The sequence below is a fragment of the Lagopus leucura genome, unplaced genomic scaffold, assembly GCF_019238085.1.
Source record: "Lagopus leucura isolate 7727_CA_CO unplaced genomic scaffold, USGS_WTPT01 Super-Scaffold_1, whole genome shotgun sequence".
Classification (NCBI taxonomy): Eukaryota; Metazoa; Chordata; class Aves; order Galliformes; family Phasianidae; genus Lagopus; species Lagopus leucura.
Window position 1 is genome coordinate 19,036,083 of NW_024962250.1, and position 24,410 is coordinate 19,060,492.

Here is a 24,410-nt window from a genome sequence, read left to right on the forward strand (position 1 = left end):
ACCCAGCCTGCAGACAAGTCTGCTGCTGTTCAGTTCCTTATTGTGTTCAGCTCTGTGGGACAGAAAGGGCCAAAACCTTCATGGAACAAGAAATACTTCTTTGATCCAGCAGCAAGAGATACACCAGCTAGGAAAAAGAAGCAGCTCATGTATGAACTCTAAAGTATTAACAAGCATTTTAAAATGCACTATTCTCATACTTCAACCAAACAAAAAACCCCTTCAAATTGGTCAGTCCCCAATCACCATCCATACTGAAGACTCAAGAAAAAGCCTGTTGTTGCCATCTCTAAGGCAAAGTAACCACTACAGGCAGAGAAAACCCAGAAGTGCACAGCAAGTAGTTGTCTACACATACAGGTCTCACTGCTACGAAACAAGTTAGTGCAAACACAGGCAGAAAAGCTGCAGCATCAGCAAACCTCATATTTTGTTCTTTCCCCAACCTCTTCACTCCCACCCCCCAATCTCTGTTCCATACATTTTTCTCTAGCTATTGATGCATGGACTCGAAGTCAAAATTCTGTTAAAAACATTATTACCAAGGATGGTAAGGATGCTTTAAGAGGTTTTACACAATTAGAATAAAGGTTCTAATTAAAGAGCCATACAGCTTATATACACTCTTCTTGTGTTACTTACACACCAATAAGCATTTCAATAGACAGAGACCATGTATCACAGTGGCTGCATCTGCTGAAAATGCTCAGTTGGATACTTGTGCCAAAACCAAGTTCTTTTGCTTTCTTTCCAGCAACCTGTCCAAGTAATTAGTGGTAGCAGAGCAGTTTCCCCCCAAAATAAGTGTCAGAAACTCAAAATACTTTGAAAAATGTGTCATTTTATTTGTACACTTTGAAAGTTGTACATAGAAACTTATAATACAGTCCTGTAAATTTACTCATTGCTAGAAGAACTGCCTGGGAGAGGGAAAGGGATTTATTGATTGATCATCAAGAAGTTAGAGGGGATAAACAAAAAACACAGGCAAAAATTTAAAAAGTTATGGAACTCTGTTGTTGTTGTTGTTGTTTTGTTTTTAATCCCCAGTACAAATTTTATAAATACAAAACAAATTCACAAATTACTTTGAATGCTAAATAAATATCTACTTAATAAACTCGGACTGAATACCTCCAGCCAGCACTGGTACAGTACTTATAAGATATGCTCATTGTACTCATTCATGTGTAGTGTTGAGAAGATACGCTCAAAACAAGTTTTAAACATTCACACAGTTTCTTCAACTGCGCTACAGCAGAAGATTTTATCTGAGCTGATAAAGCCCTCAATACCACAGTTCTTACAATATCTAGAGGATGAAAAAAGGTCATTTGGTGCAGGAAAAAAAACCCAACGTATTTCTAGAAGATATTTGGACACATGAATGTATTAAAAAATGTACAAAACCTCTGTAAACCAGTACTGTATCCAGTACAGCTATCAAAATTATTAGACACTGAATAAAACTGTAGCAAAGGTAATCTTTCCTACGTTCTCCTGAGTGCTTAATATTACATTGAGAATATAGTGCAGGCCACACTTCAAGGTGGTTAAACAGTTGTTATTGCTTTATACAGGTATGATGACTGCATGATTTAACATTTCATTTCATGAACATAGCAGATTCCCTCAAAAATCCTTTGGAAGGCAGAGGTTAGATTCGTGACTTCTTGACCACAGGAGCGGCATGGTCCACATTACCAGATGTGATAGGAAGTCCCAGCTTTTGAGCCTGGATGTGGAAAAAAGCCTGAAGTCTAGTTCCAGCTTTTGCTTCACTTGTGTTACGAGGGTTGTATTCAAAGCAGTTTGAAAACATCAGTTCAATGTCTTCAATAAACTCCGCTAGTAAATAAAAAAGTAAATAAATGAACTTAGTGCATCTCACATCATCAGATAGCAGCATCACTGAGGAGCATGACACCACTCAACGAGTAAAGAGTTCCCAACACAGATGTCTTTACACATGCATCAAGTATGTATCATGTGTTAGCAAAGTGCCATGTAAACATTCTTAAAACTCCATGATAATCCACAGAAAGATTACAAATCTGGCAATAACAAATGAAGCTTTTCCAAATATTTCATTGATGTCACACACTGACATCAAAAGCTTCCGAAATTACCAGCAGTATCTCAGCAGCTCATTTCTTATCCATCTGCACTCACACACTTTGGTAGTTAAAGATGTAACATTTGTTAAATACAGATCAGTAAAAGTTCTTTCAAAAAAACCCAAGCAATTTCAGCTTCAAATCCGACACAGCTTTATTTTAGGATGAGAATTCATTTTGCAGAGAGAACAGGGTTCATTACCTGTTTCAATGCGTGATACTTACATGCTAGCTTGTATTCACATTTATTCACCTTTTCACGAATTATATTTAAGGCAATAGGTTTTTTGATGATATCATAATAGTCTGGTACCTTTAAAAAAAAAAGTGAAGAATTTTATTCCTACAAAATAAACGGAAGTTTAAATTCTTCTTAATTTGAAAGAAAAAGAAAAAAGCAAATCATGCATTGGCATAAAGCATTTTGATTTTGAACAAACAGAGGAGTCCAAAGAACCACCTCTCTTTCCTGATCTTAATATCAGTGTGCAGATATTGGTTTTCCATTTTTTCTGCCATTAAAATTGCAATCACAACAAACATTAGCCAGTAATTCAACACATAAATCTATCCCTCAATACTTTGCAAACAACTGTAAGATCCAAAATTGCATGACCAGATAAAGAGCATGGTATTAATGCTACTCCAATTGGTTGAGAGCAAAAATAATTTCCCGGATTTTAAAACTTTCATTTTCCTGTAACATATTACAATATTAAAAGTCCCTTAACCATGAATAAGGGCCATTTTTGTTCTACTACTGTTTACCTTTTTGCAGTATTCCTCGAAATTTCACTAAGTTATGCTGAAAAAACGGTAGTGAACCTTTCAGTATCAAGCAGGATGCAGTGTGCAAGTACAAGAGATATAGAGTCACTTAGCACAGCAACTGCACGATAAGTGGTAAAGGACAACACGAGCTGCTTAACCCTTAAGGATAGTGATCATTTGGATCACAGATTCTGAATGCCAAACAAGCACTGAGGTTAGAGAGCCCTTGTTTTTGTTTTACCCACAGAGCACGGGGGGAAGGGGGAGGAACAACAACAGTATCTTCTTAAGAGCACAATATGTTCTGGATTTGACTTTGTTATAAGAACAAATATCCCCCCATGCATCACTGAAAATATTTTAAAGCCAAGTTCTTTATTACTGCCCAAAACTTTACCATATTGAGTACAACCTACAAATGAACACAAACGGAAGAATCTGTACAGAAACAGAACTAGATGAACCAGTTTTTCATTCCTTTCCCTCTTGGAATGCTGTTTATGTTGAAACAAAAAGAAACGTAATTTTCTCTTTCTGGCTTGCAGGACGCTCATCAGTTGATATACTTTCCACAGTGTCCTAAGCACAGTGAGAAATTAAACCCAATAACTCCAGCATGATGAAGAATATGCAGGACACTCATTAATTTTTCTTCCTGAACTGTCTGAATTATCTTTTAGTGATTTATTCCAGCAAATTAGAAAGCACCAAACTTCAGCATTTTCTTTTCAATATCGGAATTAAATGGAATTCTTCATCCCTCCTTAAGAGGTTTCCTTACATTCACCACTCTTGCACTTCCCAATGCAATTCCACTACTCTAGCAGCCAGACACTTGTCTGGAATTCATTCAATATCCTCTCCTCTGCTCCTGCATCTTTAATTCACATTTGTAGATCATTCTTTTTGTCCAGATACATTAAGCCTTCCAGCTCCCCAACATCTGCAACTCAAGTTTCAAATCTTCATTTACCAGTTACTACTGCTAATTTTAATAAACACTGAGCACTAGCTCCTGCAAAATGACTATAGCTGCTGTCAGCACAGAGTTGCTCCAGAGAGGCTGAAGAGGACTGGCACTTTGTTAAGGTTGAATAGATCCAGCAGTGACAAGAAATTGACAAGCCAGTGCAATCTGCAGAAAAACAGATGTGCTTTGGGAACTTTCATTGAGATACCTTAAGTAAATGCAGCTTTAGAGGCTTGTATCTACTTTACTGTCAAGTCTAAATGAGAAGGAAGTTAAATTAAGAACTCAGCTAAGAAATTACCTTTTTACTGCATTATAATTAATGTCAGAATGAAGTTGTTCCTACCTTGTTATTTTATTGCAGGCCTGTTCTGAAAATATCTTTGCACAAACTGAGCATAAATTAAATTAATAACCATAAAGCTTACCCATAGCAATGCACTGCTCTGTTTGTTTTCTCAAGTCAAACATTTCACTTTTTAAACTCTTGATATCAAGCATACTTAAAATTTTGCACAATATCATGTCATTCCAAAAATTTTTTGCACCAGCTGAGCTGAAGCAAGAGAGTTTTCCTGAACGCCACTGTACTTTCTGCTTGGGCAAAGCTATGAAGTCCAAGTTTTACTGACAGCAAATAAGATTGTCAAATGTTATCATTACTTCTACGGTTCTGTCAGTTACCTGGATTTTGGAAACCAGTTTCATAAAAGGCCAGCTGTCATCATGTCGTACCAGTTCCACAACAAGTTGTTCAAATGCAGAGAGTTCATGGACTCCTCCTTGACGTCCTGAACTTCTCCTGTTCAATGAGGTCTGAGGAGATGATTCTATAGGAAAGAAAAAAAACAAAAACAAACACACCTCGCCAGATGAAAATGAAAGTGTGACAAGTAAAAATCAAAAGAAAGTGAAACCACGTTATCTTGTTGTAAAAAAAAAAAAAAAAAAAGAAAAAGAAAAAAAGGAGGATTTGGTAGGTAAAAAGATGCACTGCAAAACAGAGTTCTCAGTCCCTGCATCACAAGAAATGGAGGTAAGACATACAGATTTTTCCTCTTGCTTGGCTGCCTCATCTTACACCCTACCCACTGTAAGCAGGGGCAGATCCCAAGAACAGTAATGTTACACCAGGAGAGGAAAAAGATATATAATCCACATTTAAGTTACAAAATCCTGAAAAGAAATTTAAAGAAAGGATTATTTAATCCTTAGACTTCTGTCTAGAACAACAGTATATGTTGATTTTCCTTCTGCGCTACTATCGTACTTAGAAAAAAAACATTGTTTCTGAAGTGTTCAACAGCAGTTTCTTGTCTGAAAACCTAACAGCTCCTGCTTTGGGACACGTTGGGTACTGAAACCACCAACATAACAGATCCAGGGCAAAATTTTTACAGTTTGGCTTCAGGAATTAACTAGTTTACAGTCTTGCTATTAACCACTAATGTCTTTTTCCTGAATAAAATACTAAGCACCAGGGTGCTTTTCCTGGTTCCTTCTCAATTCATTGCATTAATTTTGAAAGGACTTTTTCCACTGATTTCAATTTTAAAACGATTTGTTAAACACGGAAAAGCCTTCTTAGAGGAAAAACAGTGTAAGCCACCTGTTCATAACTTACTTTAACAAAAACTCTATACAGTCAGGTTTTATTTGTTTTCAAGAGTAGTCATGAGGATAGTTACACAGAATAAGCCCAGAAACTCCCAATGGTGAAGGTCAGAAATGGTGTAGAATGCAAGGCAGCCACACTGGAGTGCAAGCTGCTTTACACTCTTCAGTCTCACACTACGTCATTTTGGTTTGTAAAAGGTACTGCAGCTTTTCAAGCACTTCCCTGCAATCAAATACCTGGTATTAGCTTAAGAAGCAAGGACACTGTTGGTCCCCTATCAGAAAGATGACATTTGTTATCTTGTAGCAGTTTGTTGTTATATTTGTAAATTCCTAATGTCTCTACCTTATCCACATTTAATAAAAGCATACAAACTCTAAGAAGATATTCACATGGTTTCAGCAATGCATGCAACTTTCAGATTTTCTGTATACCATGCTCGTATTATGTGCAAATATGAAGTTTAAAACTTAAGTATCTTCTTGGCAAATGGCATATTTGTTTTTTATATTACCAGACATTTTTTTAGTGTTCCCCTCTGTCATTGTAAAAGAAGGGAATGTTTTGCTGTGACAAAAATGCCTTCAACCATCATTTCTCACTACCTCTAGTTTTCTTCACTCTATCACACAATTTCAGCAATCAAGTGAACTTTGCTTTCATTCTGGACATTCTAGAGAAAGACATTTCTCTAACCTGTGGATTGTCGTTTCCTGCCTCTTCTCTTGGGCTCACTAACAGGAAGAGAAAGCTTTGGAGGAGCAACTGGGTATTTTCTAACCCGTTCATTAGAGTCTGCAGAATCAACGATTCTAAATCCAAGAGAATCAGGACTATTTTCCAGTGCATTATCAGCATTCTTTCTTCCTCTTCGTCGTCTTCGAGGACTGATTAACTCCACGAATACATCTGCTTGTAATGAACTTTGGCTCTGACGAGTGGTCCGGCTGCTAAGTCTTAAAGTAGGTTTTGTCACCGATGGAGGGGCTGATTTTATTTTCCTTAACCCCCTTCTGGTCACTCTAGAAGATCCTGCTTGCTTAGGTGTATTTTGCTGACTCCTGGAAGAATATCTTCCCTGACGCTGGATGTTCCGACTTGAAAAAGGATTGTTGAGTTTGGCTGCTCTCATTTTTAATGGAAATTTGACCTGTGGTCTTCCATGCTTTGAAGGGCTAAAAAAGAAAAACAAAAAAAATAATAATAAATATATTTATCCCAAGACTCCATTCTCCTCTTTTTTCTCAGTTTTCTAATTCAGCATTTAAAATTTCCCAACAACCCAAGGCTAGTAGTGAACAGGCTTTCACTAATGCAGTCACCCCACTACCAGTCTTCTAAACACTACTTTGAATTCATTTAATTAAATATTATGTGCAATGCATTAAAGAAATGATCAGAATTTTGATCACCCTTGCAGCTGGTGCAAAGTGAATGTATCACATGGACACTACCTACCATTTTCTTAAACTGGCTATTCATTTCTAACAGTAACTGCAACTACTAGGAGTTTTGAACGTTATTAGCTAGGAAATAAATTGCAGTTCTAAAAAGCTGCAAATACAAGTTAAGCTGTAGTCAGAGTCTGTAACTGATATTCACGCCTTTCCGGCCATTAAAGGAGAACAGAAAGATCTCAGAGGCAAATTTAATTCTCAAGAAGATGCAAGTTGAACCATATTGAGGTTTTGTTTCAGTCAATTCAAATGACTGTACTGAAGAGACGAAGAGTACTCTCGTATCAAAACTCTCCTTCAGCTTTTTACATCCCTACTGTACATCACATCTATCACATTACAAAAATTACCACATTGAACTACTTGGGTGCTTTTTAATTAAAAAAAAAAAAAAAAATTAAAATCAGCTACTGCAGAAATTCTCAGTCCTCTCAATGTGACATTATCTTGGATACTTTGTCTTCCACGATGTTCTCATCCCTACTGTATGCATGAAGTCCCCTAAAATTCAAATGGTACTGAAGCACTCCAGATTTTCTCCAGAAAATCTTCAGTTTGAAACTCTCTCCACTGTACATTCAAACAGCAGCCATGCACAACCCCAACTGTGACAGCCATCCCTCACCCACAGAAAGGTGGAATTTTAATCCAGAAAAGCAACTCTAAGTCTCTAAGCCCATTGGAGCTAGCTAGCTTTTTTTTTCAATATATATATTTTTTAAACTCCATCAGTAAAGACCAAATTGACAACTAGCTTCCTTCCTCACTCAGCATTAGATTTTCAAGATTGCTTATTTGAAAAAATCACTTCACCTAACAGTCAAGAGAGTATTCCAGTAGGAAATCACTCTAATGGATGCCTGTTTACCTCATCTCTTCTTCCTCCTGAGATTCATCTTCCTCTTCATGTTCTTCTTCATAATCCTCTTCCTCACTTTGTCTCATTTCATCGTAGCTTGCCTCATCCTCCCCTTCTATTTGCTCAGCCATCTCTTCATCACTTTCCACAGATGGTCTCTGTCTGGAGGAAAGGCGTCTAGAGCGCTGCTTTGGTCGGCACTCTGGACAAAACCAGTCTCCTTCAGGAATGATCTATAAACAGAAGAAAAAAGCATTAGGTAGACATCATTAGCTGTAAGAACTATGCCAATTGTATGTGAAAAGGAAGCACTTATGTTTCCTCCGATACCTTCAGCTTGGGCCTGATACAGTAGGTATGATAGCCTCGATCACAGCCATCACACAGCACCATGCTTTCTGCGTCACCTTTCTTTCGACATACTTTACAGCGAGCGTTGAGGATGGACTTTGACCAGATGACACTTCTATCCAACGTAGACAGGTGAAGGAAGACTTGAGACAAGCTGGTAGAAGAAAGAAGTGACTCTCTCCAGCGATCCAAAACTGTTTTATAGGATCGTCCACCATCGCTGGCATCTTCCATTAGAGAAGAAAATAAAACAAGTACAGGATCAAGCTTCTTTTTCAAACATTTGGGTTGTTGTAGACTGTGAAGCAAGGCTTAGTATTTCAAACAGATACAGAGTAGTAAATTGAGGTAACAAAACCACCTCTGTCTTATCTTTTCAGTACGTAAGTATTTCTTCCTTAGTTTCCCAGCTACCGAAACTCAAGGATTTCACCTTTCAACACCAATTTAACCGTGAACTGCCACTTACATAGGACATAAGACAAAAATCTTTACTTAGATGTCAACCTGGAAACCTAACAATCTGATCCCACTTAAAAGTAAATGGGAAGACACGTCAAATTCCCAAAATGTTTTCATTTAAAGAAACTGCTCAGCATTGAACAGAGACTTTACTGGACAAGAACAAACAAAACAAAAACTCACAAAATACCAACTAACCAACTCCAAAGGCTCTCACACCTTCCCTTGTGGCACAGTCTAGAAGATAGTTTTCAGCCCTCTGCCAGTGCTTCAGTGCCTTTATTCCTATTCTGCACTCTGCCTTCACAGGCATCTGCATGTCAGTATGGTCAGATGCGGTAACTGTTCTGAAGGAAAAATAACTGATTTCTCGGTATTTTATTAGCAATATTACACAAAGGAAGTTGTGATACACACCTAGAGGAAAAACAAGACAGATCTGGGGTCCTATTTAGGTTAGAAATAAATGAGGGGCAGGGGTGAGAAATCAAGTTACTTTTCTTGAAGACGCTTGGTTTTCAATTCAGGCCACTGAAGTGGTCCCACAGAACAGTGAAAGGAGCAGTACAGAACAGTGAAAGGAGAGGTACAGAACAGGAATGAGCAGCTGGGAATTGCAGAAGCAAATAGACTGTTTGAGGAGGTAAAAAAAAAAAAAAAGTATGAATTACACCCCGCAATGCTGCTGCTATGCAGAAAAGAAATTTGAGTATTGAAAGCTATTTCTCATATTCTAAATCAAGAAGAAAAAAGCAGTACTTTTAATTATAGAAATTTCTAAAGATGTCCCTTCTAAAATTGACATTGCAGTTATTACTGTGATCTCCAGCTCATTAACAATGTACTTAAGTAAAAAAAATGCTACCTTGCCTGCTCTACTAATCACAGTGGGCACAGGAATGGCTTGCAATCTAGCTGTCTGCCAAATGGCTTCTCCTCTAAAACAGGAAAATAAAAACATCTAGTAACAGATAAAATGAAAGAACAAAAATGAGACTAATTACTTCGCTGGCAAGGCCTTTCTGCCTTCTCGTCTACTGTCTGCCAGGATTTGCCTAATCTTGCATATATTTGCATTAGCAGCAAGCAGCACAAGAGAAACAATGAGCAAAGGCAAAGGATAAACAGGCAGCACAGTTTCATAAATAACATTTAGTCACTTTTGAACTACAAATGCAAATCTGAATTTCTTAGTATTTCTACTTCATCCTCAAGGCTTCCTTTCTCAAATTCATTCTTCCTATGCATAGCAGGCAAGCTCCACTTGCAGTAAAGCTCTCAATGTATTATTTAAAATTCAGCAGGAACATTCAAACTGCTTGTCAGGACACCACACTAGAATTTGAAACCCAACTCAGTTCTCAATTCTGCCACAGCATGATTCTGGCAAACACAATTCTTCTTGAGTGTATGTACATTTTGGCAAGCACTTCTTTTGCTTCCACTGGCAGCCTGAACATCATTACATTTTCACTGGCAGCTATTTTTAACCTGGATTGGCTCATCAATAGAGTCCATCACACAACACAACAAATACATGCACTGCATAACTGCAAAACTTACTGCTCTGTTGTATTGCAGAGATCAATTACTGACCACTGCCTGTTTAAACACACCCTGCTGCTGAAAGGAACATGCCAAATGGCACCCACTGCTTCAGTTCCCAACTTGTAAAACACAAGTAACGCTTTTTTCTTCCATTTATCATCTTTCTCACTTATATGGCTAACTCAGAGGGAAAAACGGCCTCTTCCTTTGTGTCAGAGCAGCTCTACATTGCTCAGTGGGACACCTCTCAGCAAACTAAGCCGTCCAAGCCTTGCTACAATGCAAATGAAGTTGTTTGACAGATCTATGCATTCATCTATCAATAGCTAATTAAGTTCAGGGAAGGGTTTTCCATCTCAGTATTTTTAGAAAGGATATGCAGTGGCACAATGCTGCAAGGTTTCCAAAAGGGAAGGAAAAAAAAAAGGAAAAATAAGAAGAGGCATTAAAAATGGAGGGGGGTGGAAGGATTATGTGAACATAATAAAAAGAAAATACAGTTCCTTATCTCTGGGTGCAGAATTTTGTTTTTTAAACCTTTGATCTGTATTTGAATTACTTTCAATAACATTTATACTTCAGTATTTACATGGCAAGTCCTTCAGTATAAGGAACTGACTACACAAAAGGATGGGAAAAGAAAACTGAAAAATATTCAATATTTGCTAATTCTTAGCATTACAAGTAAACATTTAAAATTTACCATCTCTCTGACTAGTCTCGTCTTCCACTTTCTTCCTCTTTTTATACCCCCTGTGGCTCCTTTTATTATCTTCTGCTTTACCTAACATTAAAGTCATACAGTTATTTCAAATACTTCTTTTTTTTTTAAAGTGTGGTCTTTTGTTGTCGGTTTTGTTTTGTTTTTTAATATTAATTCATATTATCCATAGTTGCATAGTCTAAAAATGTAAATAGAACAGTGGTTACCACATGCATATAAAAGACGACAGGCAGGAAAGGGTAAAAGAATAATGTGCAAGGAGTAATTGTGTAACTCAGGATTCACTTTGACTCCCACTACTAGCAAATACAGTCTTAAAGCTCTTTAAGTCTATCCCACCTTACCTTTGTGTCCACCTCTGGTAACAATGGCTATAAAACATCTTACTGCCCAAAAGTTTCTTTCTCAGCAGACAACTTGTCTGGTTTATGCCTTCTAACATCTCAAAAATGTAGCTATTTCGTGGCCACGGTTGGCAAAGACCAAGAAAATTAGCTTAACTTGGTCATTTCATTTGGACAGACAAGGTATTTGCATGAAGGCACATTCTTTAGAGCTAAATAATGAAGTTACTCTTCCAAGAAGGGCCATAGTAAGCCCAATCTGATCCAAATGCAAGATATCTTCTTTGACTGTCTTCTCTGAAGAGCAAATAAGACCATTTTCATCACGGAAAAAAAAAAAAAAAAAAAAAAAAAAAAAAAAAAAAAGCTCCACCTTCTCTGACTCTACACATGAAACTCTGCAGGGAAGTAATGAAAGCACAAGAGTAAACGTCCATATATACAAATCCTCTTCCAGTCCTTTGCTAGAAGATATCTGATACTGTTATGGTGAGGACAGTTATAAACAGAAAAGGAAACAACTTTGAAAGTAGAGGAAATTAAAATAATCGAACTCTAGAAAAGAATGCAACACAGATGAACAAAAGGAAGCAAAAAGCACAAGTTAAAAAGGACATAAACTGTTCCCAGTATCGATCACCAAGGTGCTTCCATGAATTAGAAATGTATGGAAATCTGTATTGTACATGAAAGATGTTTCAAGCCTGTATTCCTGCACTAGTGCAGAAAGCAGAGGCTTTTCTCTGGATCGCCTCACTGGATGCCAGGGTGACCAAATCAGTTCGTTTTTAATTTCAATTTTCACATCTCTGTCACAGGAATGAGACTTCTCTACAAAAAGTATTTTGAAATGTAAGGTAACTCATACTAAGAAAAAACAGCAAAATTCAAAACAAAATAACTAATATTTCCTCCCTTAAACATTTTTTTTGAGAAGTGATGTTTCAGAGTTTCCATTAAACAGCTTACATTTCAGGGAAAATAAAAAAGAAATTGCTTTTATTACATTTTTAGTGCATAATTCTGCAGGAGAAGCGTATAATGAAACCTGCACTCTCCTCCTTCCCCCCATTTCTTTCCCCCCCCCCCATTATCCCTAAATGCTACCTAGGACTGTACTGAACAAAGAAAACCAAAATTTTCATAGTGCGTAACGAAAGGATTTCTAAATCACCATTCATAATTTAAAAATGATACATTACAATTCAAGTAACGAACTGCTAAGTTTTATCACCAAAGCACAGAAGATTAACAGCTATCTAGCATTTCTGCAAGGCAGAGTGCTGTTTCTGGAGTTTCTAGATCTCCTTTTGCATTGCTATCTTCTCTGTCAGTCTTTTCTCGCTCTTCAACTTGAATATTTGGCATGCACCTCAATTCTAAACTTATCAGAATCACCAGCAAGGCTCTCGGATGCCTGATAAAGACTTAGAACAAAGACAGACCAAAGAGGAGCAGCTGGTCCTTTTATTACTCTGCTGGGTCCCTTTGTCTGCTCTGCACCCTGGAGGCCACCAGGATAAACTTGCTGGTGACAGTGAATTTCACTGCCTGTCTTCAGTACGAGCTGTAAATAGAATGAAAACTAAAAATTTAAGTGTGGCTTCAATTCCTAATGTAAGCAGAGCAAATCATGTAAAGGGGTGAGGGGCCAGAGAGGAAAAGAAATGACACAGCAAAAGCAATAGCTAAAATAACGAAGACAGAACAAGGTTTGCAGAAATGCAATGGTAATCCTTTTACCAAAAGTGCTCTCCTGCCCTGCTACCAAAGCAGAATTCATGGCACTTGCTTGCCTTGCCATGTTTTTTACTTCAGTAAAAAAAAAAAAAAACTTAAAAAAAAACTTAATTGTTTGCCCAGAAAGATGGCTCTGCACAGTACTTTGCTGAGTTTCAACTTCTAAAGTTAGAACAACTATTACAAAATGTCCCATTAGAAAAAAAAAAAGCATATAGACACTGATCTGCATAAGAGCAGGTAACAAAAAAGCCTACAAAAACCACCTGTTTGTAAACTGAAAATTAATTGCTGTCCTCAGAATACTCCTGGCTACTTCCTAGCCAAGTACTAGTACTTAGTTCCTAGTACTTTCTATACTAAGAAACAGAACTTGCTCTGGTAACACAAAAAGACATTGTTTCCAAGTAAGGAGTTCAAGCTGAATATAAGAATTTGCAAGTTTTGGTTTACTTTTTCATTTTCCTAAACATATCTGAAATACTGAAAGGTTATATTCAGAAAAGGCAGCATCCAGAATTGATGCCTGATGCTCAGAAATGCCTACATTTGCCAGTCACCTCTCTAGCACACAGTTTTCCTTGATCCTTACCAGGTCCACCTTCTAGTCATGTCCAAAATATCTCATTTCACAACATCTTTCATGGAACTGCCTAAAAGTCATAAACTCCATTACGAAATAGTACGTGTTTCAGGTCTCCTTTACTACAGAGCTGTTCAAAGAATCCTCTAAGGAAAGAAGTAAAAACTTGCTTCCATTCACACTTATCTCCTATTAGGAGAACATCATTACACAATCAAAAAAATACGAGATGCTTCGCACAAAGGTGAAACAATGAAAAGGGAACCTGACACTGTAGCTTAATGCAAAACTACAAAGCCAGAACAAAGCCTGGGATCCCTTCCTGCTCCCTGAACTACACATGTTATCCCATACATTACAGTTACCTCAAAGCAGAAGAAACCCTCAGGCAGTATGTTAGTATAAACAAATATGGCATTTAAGACATGTAGATGGTGTAAGACTGCTTTCCCTGCATACCTTTTCTACCATACTGTATAAGGTCTCTAAAGGAAAAGAAGATTCCCCAGTTAGAAACAACAGCTGCACCATCATCATCAAAAGGATGGACAAAAACAACTATCATCATTAGACTACAGTAGAGCTGGAACCCCTGAAAAAAACACAATGAAGACTGAAGTAATGGAAGTCTTTAGCAGGGATACTTTTGCCTATTAGTCCTTTCCATTCAACTCAAGATGCTCAATCTATAACCAACAGTCATTTTTTCCCTTCAGTATGGACTGCAGCATATTTGCAGCTATCAGCAAAATGCTATTGCCAAAATACTCAGAGGCAGTTTGGAAATGGAACCCTACAATGCACGACATATTTACAACCCACACACGCAGAGTAAGTGACAAATTCTGGATGTGCTGTAACTAACTGCATCCAGCTCACTCAAAACAAGTTACATCATGTTGGGCTTGAAAAGCCAGGACACACTGAGTTGACCAAGCACTTAATGAAGTAGAAGTAGTTTAATGCTCTACATTTTGATCTCTATCATGTGCGGCATTTTCTTCTTCTGGACATAGTCACACTGAAAACAAAAGTTTGTGGAAGGTAACACCGTCAGATTTTCTGGCGATAATTCCAGCTCAAACTCACTTTCAGCAGCAACTGATATTAAGACTTGAGGCTCCATGCATGAGCAGCAGAGACACACAAGCAGTTTGGGGTCAGTTTAGATCAACTGTGCCACAGGGCACCAATGTCTAGTGAAAATACAGATTCTGGTGTATGAACATCTTGAACTGTTGCAGCAAAGTCTGTCAGAATCTAAGGACTTTGTGTGCAATCACAGCATCTGTGTTACATTGGTAACCCTGCAAAAGCCCTAAAGATGTAAGAACTAAACTAGCTCAGCTGGGGCACAAAGCACTCCCCAGTACAACAACAGGAGGCTTGCTGGGATGGCTGCCTCAGGAACGATGCACATCTCCTGATCCTTTCAGTCCTGAACTGAAAAAGGACCCAGATAAGGATTCCAAATACTGAAAAACACAGCCACCATACAAACTTCATAATCTGTCTTTCACCACTAGAGCACATCAGATGAATTCAAGTCAAGCTATAGTTGCGTTTTGATTTTTCTCCAACTTTTCGTTTCTGAGCATAAATACAGGATTTGAGAATCTGAGAGTTTGTGGTTTGAACTAAGTTTCGTAAATATTCTGTTATTGCTAAACCAGGTGCTCTACATAAAACTGGGGCCACGCTGTTTTCACTGAAACAGTATATAAAGGAAGATAGGCTTTTACAACCTAAACACATAAAATGAACTCATGGTAAAGTTGCATGACATACTGCTCTCAACAGCAAGGCTGGATTATATCCCCAAAGGAAGCTCACTCACTGCTGCCTAAGGGTATGGCTCATCTCCCATACAGCAATAAGTCAGCTATTTGCATCTTTCACAAGACTGCATGTTTCAGAGGGAAGCATTGGGAAAAAAACAAAGATGAAAGAACACCTTACACCAAACTGGAGACATAGTTTCAATCCTGAAAGCTTACCAAGAGGTGCTTTGAGAAATCTGCGCTCAATTCCTTGTTCTATCTGAAGCAGTGCAGATGCTAAGCAGTGGACCACATTATTAACTGGCTGAGGAGTACTTGTACTTGTTGATGCAGCACTTGGAGCTTCAGTTTTCAATCCAATGAGCCTAAAATAATAATGTATTAAACACATTTTTAACATACTTTCAACTCAACACCACAGATAGTTGCTTAAGTCTGCATCCACAAGAGATTACATTTTTTAACCTAATTTGTATGCATAGAATAAGGACATGAATAGATACTGCTCAGATGCGATTAGTCATACCAGTCCTCTGGTTTGCTAATTAGTTTAGCTAATTAAGATAAATCATCCTTATGTAACAAAAATAACTAAATTTCAAGAAGTGTGGATGCTAAGTTTTGTAACAAATCATTAAGATTTCCAGAGGATTTCATCAGCTATTTTATGATGAACTTCTACAGAGTAGTCTCATATTTTTTTAAATTTAAGAAAAAGAAATTAGAAATAAAAATCAAAATGCTCAACACCCATAGCAAGATACTTATACATATTCGTAATATTTTCATTATGCAAAGTATCTTTTTATAAGTTAAGTATGAACAAATGAACTTAGTTTCAGCGACAGAGACGAAATCAGAAACTAAGCCTCTATTTCACTTTAAGCATATGCCTTTCCCTCAGGATTTGTAGAAGTTTCAGCCTCAGAACACAGAGCACCTAAGATCCTGGCTTCAGCAACTCTGCTGAATGCAACAGAACACAATGCCTTGAAAGGGACGTGCTGTGGATGTAGAGTTCTGCGGGTTTTATTTATAACGCTTTTAATAATAAATAACATTTCTCAATAACAATAAAGTCATGTTTCCAACAAACAGCCTTCTTTTTTGAACAAAGACTAAGCAATCATTTCAAAGCATAGTTAATCTTTCCCAGCCACAAGCATTAAGTATAGCGTAGGAGGCCAACTTACACTAACGAAAATAAAACTCAGCTTCTATTTGAGGTTATTAAAAAAAAAAAAACACAACCAAACAATAACAGAAAAAACAACCAACTAATAAAGAGCGTCTAGATTGTGCTTTATTCTGACGGATGTGCAATGCTTTTGGTTATCCCTTTTTCTTACTTCACACTTAAAAGCTGTTAACTATATTTTGCACTCACACACATTTAGAGAGCCTGAAAGCAAGCAGAAAAAAGCTGCATACTTATTTGCATTTCACTAGTCATACCCCACAGTCTTAATGAGATGTCACTTGCTCTGGGTGGATTAAAAGCTCAGCATCAAAAGGAATCTGTCGCACGATTCCAGAATCCTATAGTCTGCATGAATATGCAAGACTTTAACATTAGACTACCAGCAATTCAGAAATTTTGATGGAATCAGTATCAAGTGCCAAAAACAAAGCAACAAGCTTCTGCAGTTGAACAGAGAATCAGCAAATGAAGCAAGTGCCCAGGGTAACTGGGGACAGGCAAATTCCAGCTTCTTGCTGCATTAAAACAGAGGAATATTTCCCCACTGCAATTCTTAGAAAGCAAGCATCTGTAAAACATGCCATTGACACAATGCTGATGACCCTACCTATTCTCTACACAACTGGAGAACTCATTCAGAAGCAGAGTCTTGTTTTAAAATACTATTTCAATTCGCTGGATTAGAACAGGAAAAGTCTTAAAGAATCTTAAAACTTAAATTCCAATATTCAATTCCGGATTCAAAATTCTATCCACAAATGGTGTTCTCATAAAAAGAACATTTCATTGCAAAATGCACAAGCAAACACTATGTTAGCCTGCATCCAATGAATCTTATTCCCTTGCAATATTTCAATATTTACTTAATAAATATGAAAAAACATCTTAAAGGTTTCTTTAATCTTGAGATTAAAGAAATTAATCTCGATTTCTGCAAAGAAAGCAATTTCTGAGACTAAAATATTTACAAATATTCACAGAAAAGTCCTAGCCTCCATTGCTTTACAACAAACATCAATTCAGTGAAAGTCTCTAATCTTTCCCAGAAGATTGTTTAGAAAAAAAGAAAACATTTTGTAGTTGTAAGACTATGATTTGAGGTTGAAGTTTGTTCTACAATAGGATTAGCATTGTTAAAGTTACACGATGATATCACTGTTTTGCTGCAGTGCTAAAGGCAAATTCAGACCATGGCCAGTTGTAATCATGGCTGTGTAACTCATGAAGAGGTACACTGTACAGTTCAGCTGACAATCACTACTACCATTGTCCATTTTAAATACTCTAAAGCAGAGTTTTTATTCTGGAAAACAAAACATATTGGCAGAATCGTTTTTCCCTGTATTTTAAGTGATATTGAAATGAATTCATCAGCTGTTCGTAAGAGTTGTCAAAATAAAACTAAGACACCTGTTAGCAATAGGACAGCATAGTTTACACAACAAAGCAATGCAGAAATAACACACTTTACAACTCAAATCTTAAAATGTATCTGTTGAAAAATACCAAGTTATAGAAATGGAGAGTAAAAAGTCTGAATGTGAAAAATTGGAGTACTGGTAGAAAGATCAAATAGAAGAGCTGTTTAAATTCTAGTTCTTACCGGTCTTTAACAATAAACTTATCTTGGTCATCAGTTTCCATTTCTTCAGATTCTTCATTCACAGTTTTAATTATACCATTTTCTTTATTTTCATCATTTAGAAATTCATACCGCCCATGTTCTAAGGCTGCTCTCCAAGACTGCCTGTCTGTAACCTGAAGCAAACATACAAATCATATGTTTCCAAAGAACAACAAACTTTTAGTGCCAATTACTGTCTACACTTAGTTTAATTACAGTGTCAGTAAAAACCACAGCACACAGGAGTTCTCATTTGAGTTACAGACTTGATGGCACCACTGTGCTCCTAGGTGCTCTACAGTTCAAAAATACCTTAATAGCTCCCAATGTTCCTTGGTAGATCCTGTCTTCAATGTCCAAAAGAAAGTCTCTGAGTCTCATTTCAAGTTGCTTTTCTGCAGATATTTGGGATGCATCATGGGCATTCTGCATCCTTCCCCGTACTGGAGGAGGAGGTCTAATGTCACTTTGAGGTTTGTCTGCAATAATACCAAATAGCTTTCTGTTAGGGGAGTTGGTTCCTTCAAGAAGCCGGCAGTGGAGGGAGCAGAGGCAGCACAAGGCAGAACAAACTCAACGCACAGGTTCAGAACTCCCCTCCTACAGCAACACTTGTCAATGCCAACATCTCCACACTACTCCAGTCAAACAGCATCCTGGTAAGAGAAGATCTAAAAGACCAGCATCTGTGCATCTCAACACATAGGATGAAAAATTCTTGCCAAAGACAAAAGAATGACTTTTAAAATTATCTACTGCTTTTGAAAGCACTCAATCAATAACAACTCTGCTAAGAATACAAGAGAAAAAACAATTCATACTCTCAGTATTTCCTGTATTTGTACTATCCTTACTCCGCTGGATAAGCATAATTCATTTCCTCTTTGTGCATGGATCTTTATCACCACATTTAAAGCATACCTGTGCAACTGTCAAGTCACAGAAACTGAGAGAACAAGTTACAGTTCCTTTTAACAAACTAACCTGTAAAATCAAACAGGTAAGATGCCAGGGGAATGGACTATACTGACTGAAAAGACGCACAGATTCTAAATTAAACTTCATAAATTTGTGTAAGTGGCAAACATCTTTTCAGAGGATTTACCTTAAATTCACTCAATGCAGTGATGAGGAGGAATATGGAAAAACTTAGGGGCATTTGATAAAAAGTGCCTTAAAGCTGCTGTTGAGGAAGTCACAAGGTGAATTTCTACAACACTCAAGTGCACACATCTACACTCTGAAACCCATTACTGATCTGCTTCCTCTTCTTGTAGTGAGCATTTGCCAAAGGAGAGATGACAAAACAAACTAAAGAATCCCTCCCCCCCCCAAAAAAAAAAAAGCCTCCAAAAAAAAAAAAAAACAAAACACCATCCCATCACAGCACTGATGTTAAACCCACCTAACAACCAATGCAGCTAAAACCACTCTTTCATTATTCCCAAAGGTTTTGGTATGACTCTCAAACATGCTATTTTTTCCTTGTTCACAATACTCAGGTCAGCAAAAGCTTTTTTCATGAATTATCAAAATGTGGAACTGCATATCCCACCTACTCAAAAAATGAACCAAAAATAATTGCCTCCTTTTGTGAAGTTTTCATCTCCAGTGTTGTATCTCATCTTTCCTTTCAATACACTGGAAATGGAGATATCGGTTGATCAATGCTATGATTTACCTTTAACAGATATTAATCTAACCCCAAATTAATCTTCTCCCAATGTTTAAGTCACTAAGCAGACAGAAAAAAAGAAACCACTGCTTTTTAGCACACATGAATTCTCCATAAGCAAAAAATAAAAAAACAATACAAACATGTTTTCCATAGAGTGAAACAGTGTTGAAAAACAATTTCTGGTTCTCAGGAATTATTTAAAATTAAATAAAACTTAGAAGGTTCTAAATATTATATAGCAATTCCAACTGTGGAAGTAAGTTAAGACCAGGAACTCTTCCTTTACCTGGAATATGGAATTTTTCCACAGGAAAACTGCTTAGTTGTTCATAAATTCTATTTTTCTCTTGTAAAAGAGTTTCTTTTAAGGCACTCTCCCTATGTCCTCGGGAATTGAGAGCCTCTAGAAGTTGGTCCAGTTGTTCCCGAGAACTGTAAAAGCACCAGCGGTTTGGTTTATATACTGGCCTTGGCACCTCTACAACAACACTGTTGTGTGAATCTTGGTCAACATTGGAGGTAGATTCAGAAGATTTCAAAGACTCTCCAGTTTTACTGAATACCTGAGGTTCATTTGTGCAAGACTGTACACTATTCTGAAAGGAAGAGGTTCGAGGCAACAACATGTCTTCTGTGAGACCAGAATAGTCCTCTTCTATAAACAATCCAGGAACTGAGGGGAAAATCCAGTAGCGTCGGTACAAACGGTCACGACCTAAGGGAGTAATATTTGTGCAGGCAGTTGCATTCTGTATCTTTTCTAATAGTTCCTTCTCTTTCTTTTGTTGCTCCTGTTTTAAAGCTTCCTCATCTTCAGCAGTAAGAGGTTCACTCTTTTCAGAAGTATCTTCTTGTCTTGTAAATTCTTTAAATCCATTTTGCCCTCTCCTTCCTAAAAGGAAAAGGAAGAGTGATAACCATACCCATAAATTCTTTCTTTAGCTAAAATAAATCAGTGTAGTGTTTTCTTTTGAAATACCTGTTGTTTTTGCAGACTTCTAACAAAAAGAATGAAAACTACATAATAGCCTGTTAGATTAGATTCTTACAAGGTCACTGAGGTATATTAACTGTAATTGTTTGTCAGGCAACAACAACTTGTTTGTTTGGTGGTGTTTTTTTTTTTTTGTTATCCAAACAGCAAGCATGGAAGATGAGAAGAAATGGAAGATCACACAGATGACAGATCTTAAGAGGCCAGCTAAGTGCACTATGTTTATGATCTTTTTTTTCTTTATAAATTTACATAAATTCATATTTTCTTAAGTTCATTATAACGAAGAACTTCCCAGTTGCATGCATGCCTGTGTATGTAATGTGCACGCATCCACATAAACTCAGGTCAGAGCATTACCTCTCCTTCCTTTTTTGTTTGGTCCCAGCTCTTCTTCATCCTCGGTCACTGTGTCTATTTCTGGCTCTTTACGTTCAGTTTCCTTGCTCTCTGTACTGGTATCAAGGTCCTCTCGTTCCTCCTCCCTGGTATGATAAAATAATAAAAAATGTGACTAGCTGACCAACCATATATTAAAAACTGAATGGAAAGAGAACGACACACAGTACAACACTATATCTTCAACATAAATAGTATTTTAATACTAAAAGAACACTCAAAGCAACTCACTGAGTTGAAACTACAAAGCTTCATGTCTGAATACTAAAACCAGCTCTTTGGTATTCACTCTTCCATTTAAAGAGCATTACGGTAATCAGACTCTGACTGAAGATATCTATGTCTGTATGTTACCTCACACAGCACTTTTTACAAAATGTTTATATTTCCCCTCATTCAGCAAACAATCAGACTTAGAAAACTACATAAAGCCACCAGTATGTAACATCTATTATTTACCATCCCCCCAACCCCACAGTTATAGCTTCAGAAAAATAGCACAAATCTGACTTTGGCTCATGCTCATCTCTTACAAGCAGATTTATTTAACTATCTTCCTCAAGCCGGTAAAGATATAGTTTTGCGTGTATGCTTCCTTGGTTTTCTGTTGTGGTTTCCCCTCCCTCCCCTAGAATCACATGCAGTTGCATACGCATGAATCTCACCACCTGAAATCATACAAATTTAGTTTCAATATCAGAACAAAAATCTTAGTTTTATGGAAACATATGGGGCAGCATAGCATTTAAAAGTGCTATTAAATTTGATTCATAAACTGTTATGCAAGGTCAGCATTTTTAGTTCAAATCAAAACAATTATTTTTTTTTTAAATTATAAAAACTACAGTGGCCTCTTAAGAAAGTCTTCATAGTACTGAAATCAGTTAGATATGTAAAAAATACAAATTGCATTTTTTCAAGTTTCTCATCTATAAAGTTGTCAAGCTTTCAACAGACTAATGAGTACAATTAAAGTTAAATTAACTTTATGAAAGCAATTTTATTTTTAATTCTACAATACTAAGTTGAAAAAACATTAATAATACCACATATCATACCCAACAGACACAGCAGGATTTCTTTGCTCTTCTTCCTTCAGCTTTTCTTGTTTCTCTTTCATTTTTAACTCTTGTTCTTTCAACCTCTCTTCCTTCCTCTTACGTATCCTAGCAGTAATAAGAACACAGAAAAATCAATGGCAATTGATCTAGAATCTGATCCTTTACAGACATCATCATCTAAAAATAACATTTACATGGAAAGCATAATGCTAAGCACAACATTCACTACTCTCCAGGGTCTCATGAACACAGCCTAAAATATAAGCCATTTCAGTGCTTCTCATACGCCTTTTGTAACTGTGGAACTAGCCTAATTTGTGTCAATAACATTTAGCTTCCTGTATCCTAGTTCTACCTTGCTGCTGCTGCCTCCCGTTCTTTCCGATGCTGTTCTGCCTTCAATTCTCTGAACTCCTGTTTTGCCTGTCGTAGTACATCAACAGAGTCCTCAATGAAATCTCGAGTGGAGACCAAAGTCAGAAGTTTCCCACAGAGAGCATGAAGAATCTTCATCTTTTCTCCTAATAAAATTCAGACAAGCGTTTATATTTCATCACACAACTCATAAACACCCCTCCTCTTTTATAAAGATGCACTGAATTACTTCGACAAAAACTACATGACAAGTAGTCAGATAATCTCTAACATTTATTCTTTTTCATTACCTGGCAACAAATCATACACTGAGGTACTTGAAAGTTTCTTCAAGAGCCCAGGATTACTTAATCGCAGCTCCATGCAAGCATCATCAGTAGCATCAAACCCTCCTCGTTTCTGGTAGCGGTATTTCGCATTGGCTGATGTTACATCAGCACCTGATGCTAGAATGTGAAGTCTGAGAATCTCAGAAAGCGTGCAGCTATCAAGATCCAAATTTTTCAAATTGCAGCCTACAGTTAAGAAGAATAAACAGTTATTTTACATAGACATTTACACACACATAAATATAAAAAGTATGCTTTAAAATACAGAGTAAAATAAGAACAATAACAAAACAAGAAGTGAAACCCACACATACCCTGATGTAACTGGGGCCATGCAGCTGCCAAAGTTGCAACTGCAGACAGTGCAGATTTTGTGGGGTCTGCATCTTCATCCAAAGCCTCTGTTAAATCTTTAAGAAATAAACACTTTATTCTAGTGCAAGTAAAAACTTGTACTGCGGAAGGGAGGAAAGCAAGCCATTGTTTAAAGTTGCAGACAAAGCGAAGAGGCCCGATATTTACAAATCAATTCCAAATCAGAAGTAATATATCTTTAAATGCAACTAAAAGCTAAGGACATGCACCACATGCTACACGCTGCTCTCCCTATACACGTAAGCTGCTAGAGCAACTGCAATGCACAAGACATGCACAATAGCAACATTAAAAGCAGTGGAAACAAATTAGGATACACACTTGAAAGCAAAAATAGACAATGCAAGAACACCTGTATTTTGCTTCCTCAAATGAACTGTTAATTCCTATTATCATTTAGATAAGACCACCAAAACAAGTCAAACTTTTTGACGCTGGTTATCACTATTCACTCTGCACTTTTAATATGCAACTTAGAGATAAACTGACTGATCTGCACAGATGCCATTACTAAGATATCAACAAGAAACCTACAAGAAGCATCTACACTTAATAAAGAAATCACAAGTTCGCAAACTGACCAAGAAAGCAGAGGAACTGAAAGGCAGAAACAGCAAAGTTCCTGTTTCTTAGAAAAAAGTTTCCTTAGCACTTAGAGGTATTTCTCCAGAGGGTTGACATCTTTCTTTCCAGCACTGCATGCTGTTTGAATAATTTCACTTAATTCACTGTAATCATTAAGCAATTTCAAAATCACCAACTGAACAGAGCCACAATTCCGAACTAAGACTACATAAAAAGCAAATCAAGCAAAACTACTGTGGATTATATCATTTGAGAACTGCCACCTAGACATTACAAAATTAATCTCTTCATTTTTCACTCTCACCTTATCTGTATGCCACCATTTGAAAAAGTACTACACGCCAAAGCCCTATACTCTTAGAGTTTCTGCAAAAGAAAACACCATCCCTAGAGAATTTAACAGAGCTAACACTCAGGCTGACTACTACTAGCTTGGTTAGCCAGAATTACAAAGATGAGAACAT

At 37.1% G+C, this 24,410-nt stretch overlaps 1 protein-coding gene across 2 annotated transcripts in view; it reads right to left on the bottom strand.

The window, feature by feature from the left end:
* Positions 1 to 821: 821 nt before the first annotated feature.
* Positions 822 to 24,410, bottom strand: part of BAZ1A (bromodomain adjacent to zinc finger domain 1A) — a 54,867-nt gene continuing 31,278 nt past the window's right edge. The window contains exons 13-27 of one of the 2 annotated variants that reach the window (XM_042863307.1): positions 23,301 to 23,396; positions 22,948 to 23,172; positions 22,638 to 22,803; positions 22,280 to 22,387; positions 21,183 to 21,307; positions 20,115 to 20,720; positions 18,463 to 18,629; positions 18,130 to 18,284; positions 15,542 to 15,690; positions 8,123 to 8,370; positions 7,802 to 8,025; positions 6,173 to 6,651; positions 4,543 to 4,688; positions 2,343 to 2,430; positions 822 to 1,848 (exon numbers count right to left, since the gene is read on the bottom strand). In XM_042863307.1, coding sequence (XP_042719241.1) covers positions 1,658 to 1,848; positions 2,343 to 2,430; positions 4,543 to 4,688; positions 6,173 to 6,651; positions 7,802 to 8,025; positions 8,123 to 8,370; positions 15,542 to 15,690; positions 18,130 to 18,284; positions 18,463 to 18,629; positions 20,115 to 20,720; positions 21,183 to 21,307; positions 22,280 to 22,387; positions 22,638 to 22,803; positions 22,948 to 23,172; positions 23,301 to 23,396 — 3,173 coding nt within the window. In that variant the 3' untranslated portion in view covers positions 822 to 1,657. The remainder of the gene's footprint in view (positions 1,849 to 2,342; positions 2,431 to 4,542; positions 4,689 to 6,172; positions 6,652 to 7,801; positions 8,026 to 8,122; positions 8,371 to 15,541; positions 15,691 to 18,129; positions 18,285 to 18,462; positions 18,630 to 20,114; positions 20,721 to 21,182; positions 21,308 to 22,279; positions 22,388 to 22,637; positions 22,804 to 22,947; positions 23,173 to 23,300; positions 23,397 to 24,410) is intronic. The other variant, XM_042863317.1, reaches the window with a different exon arrangement.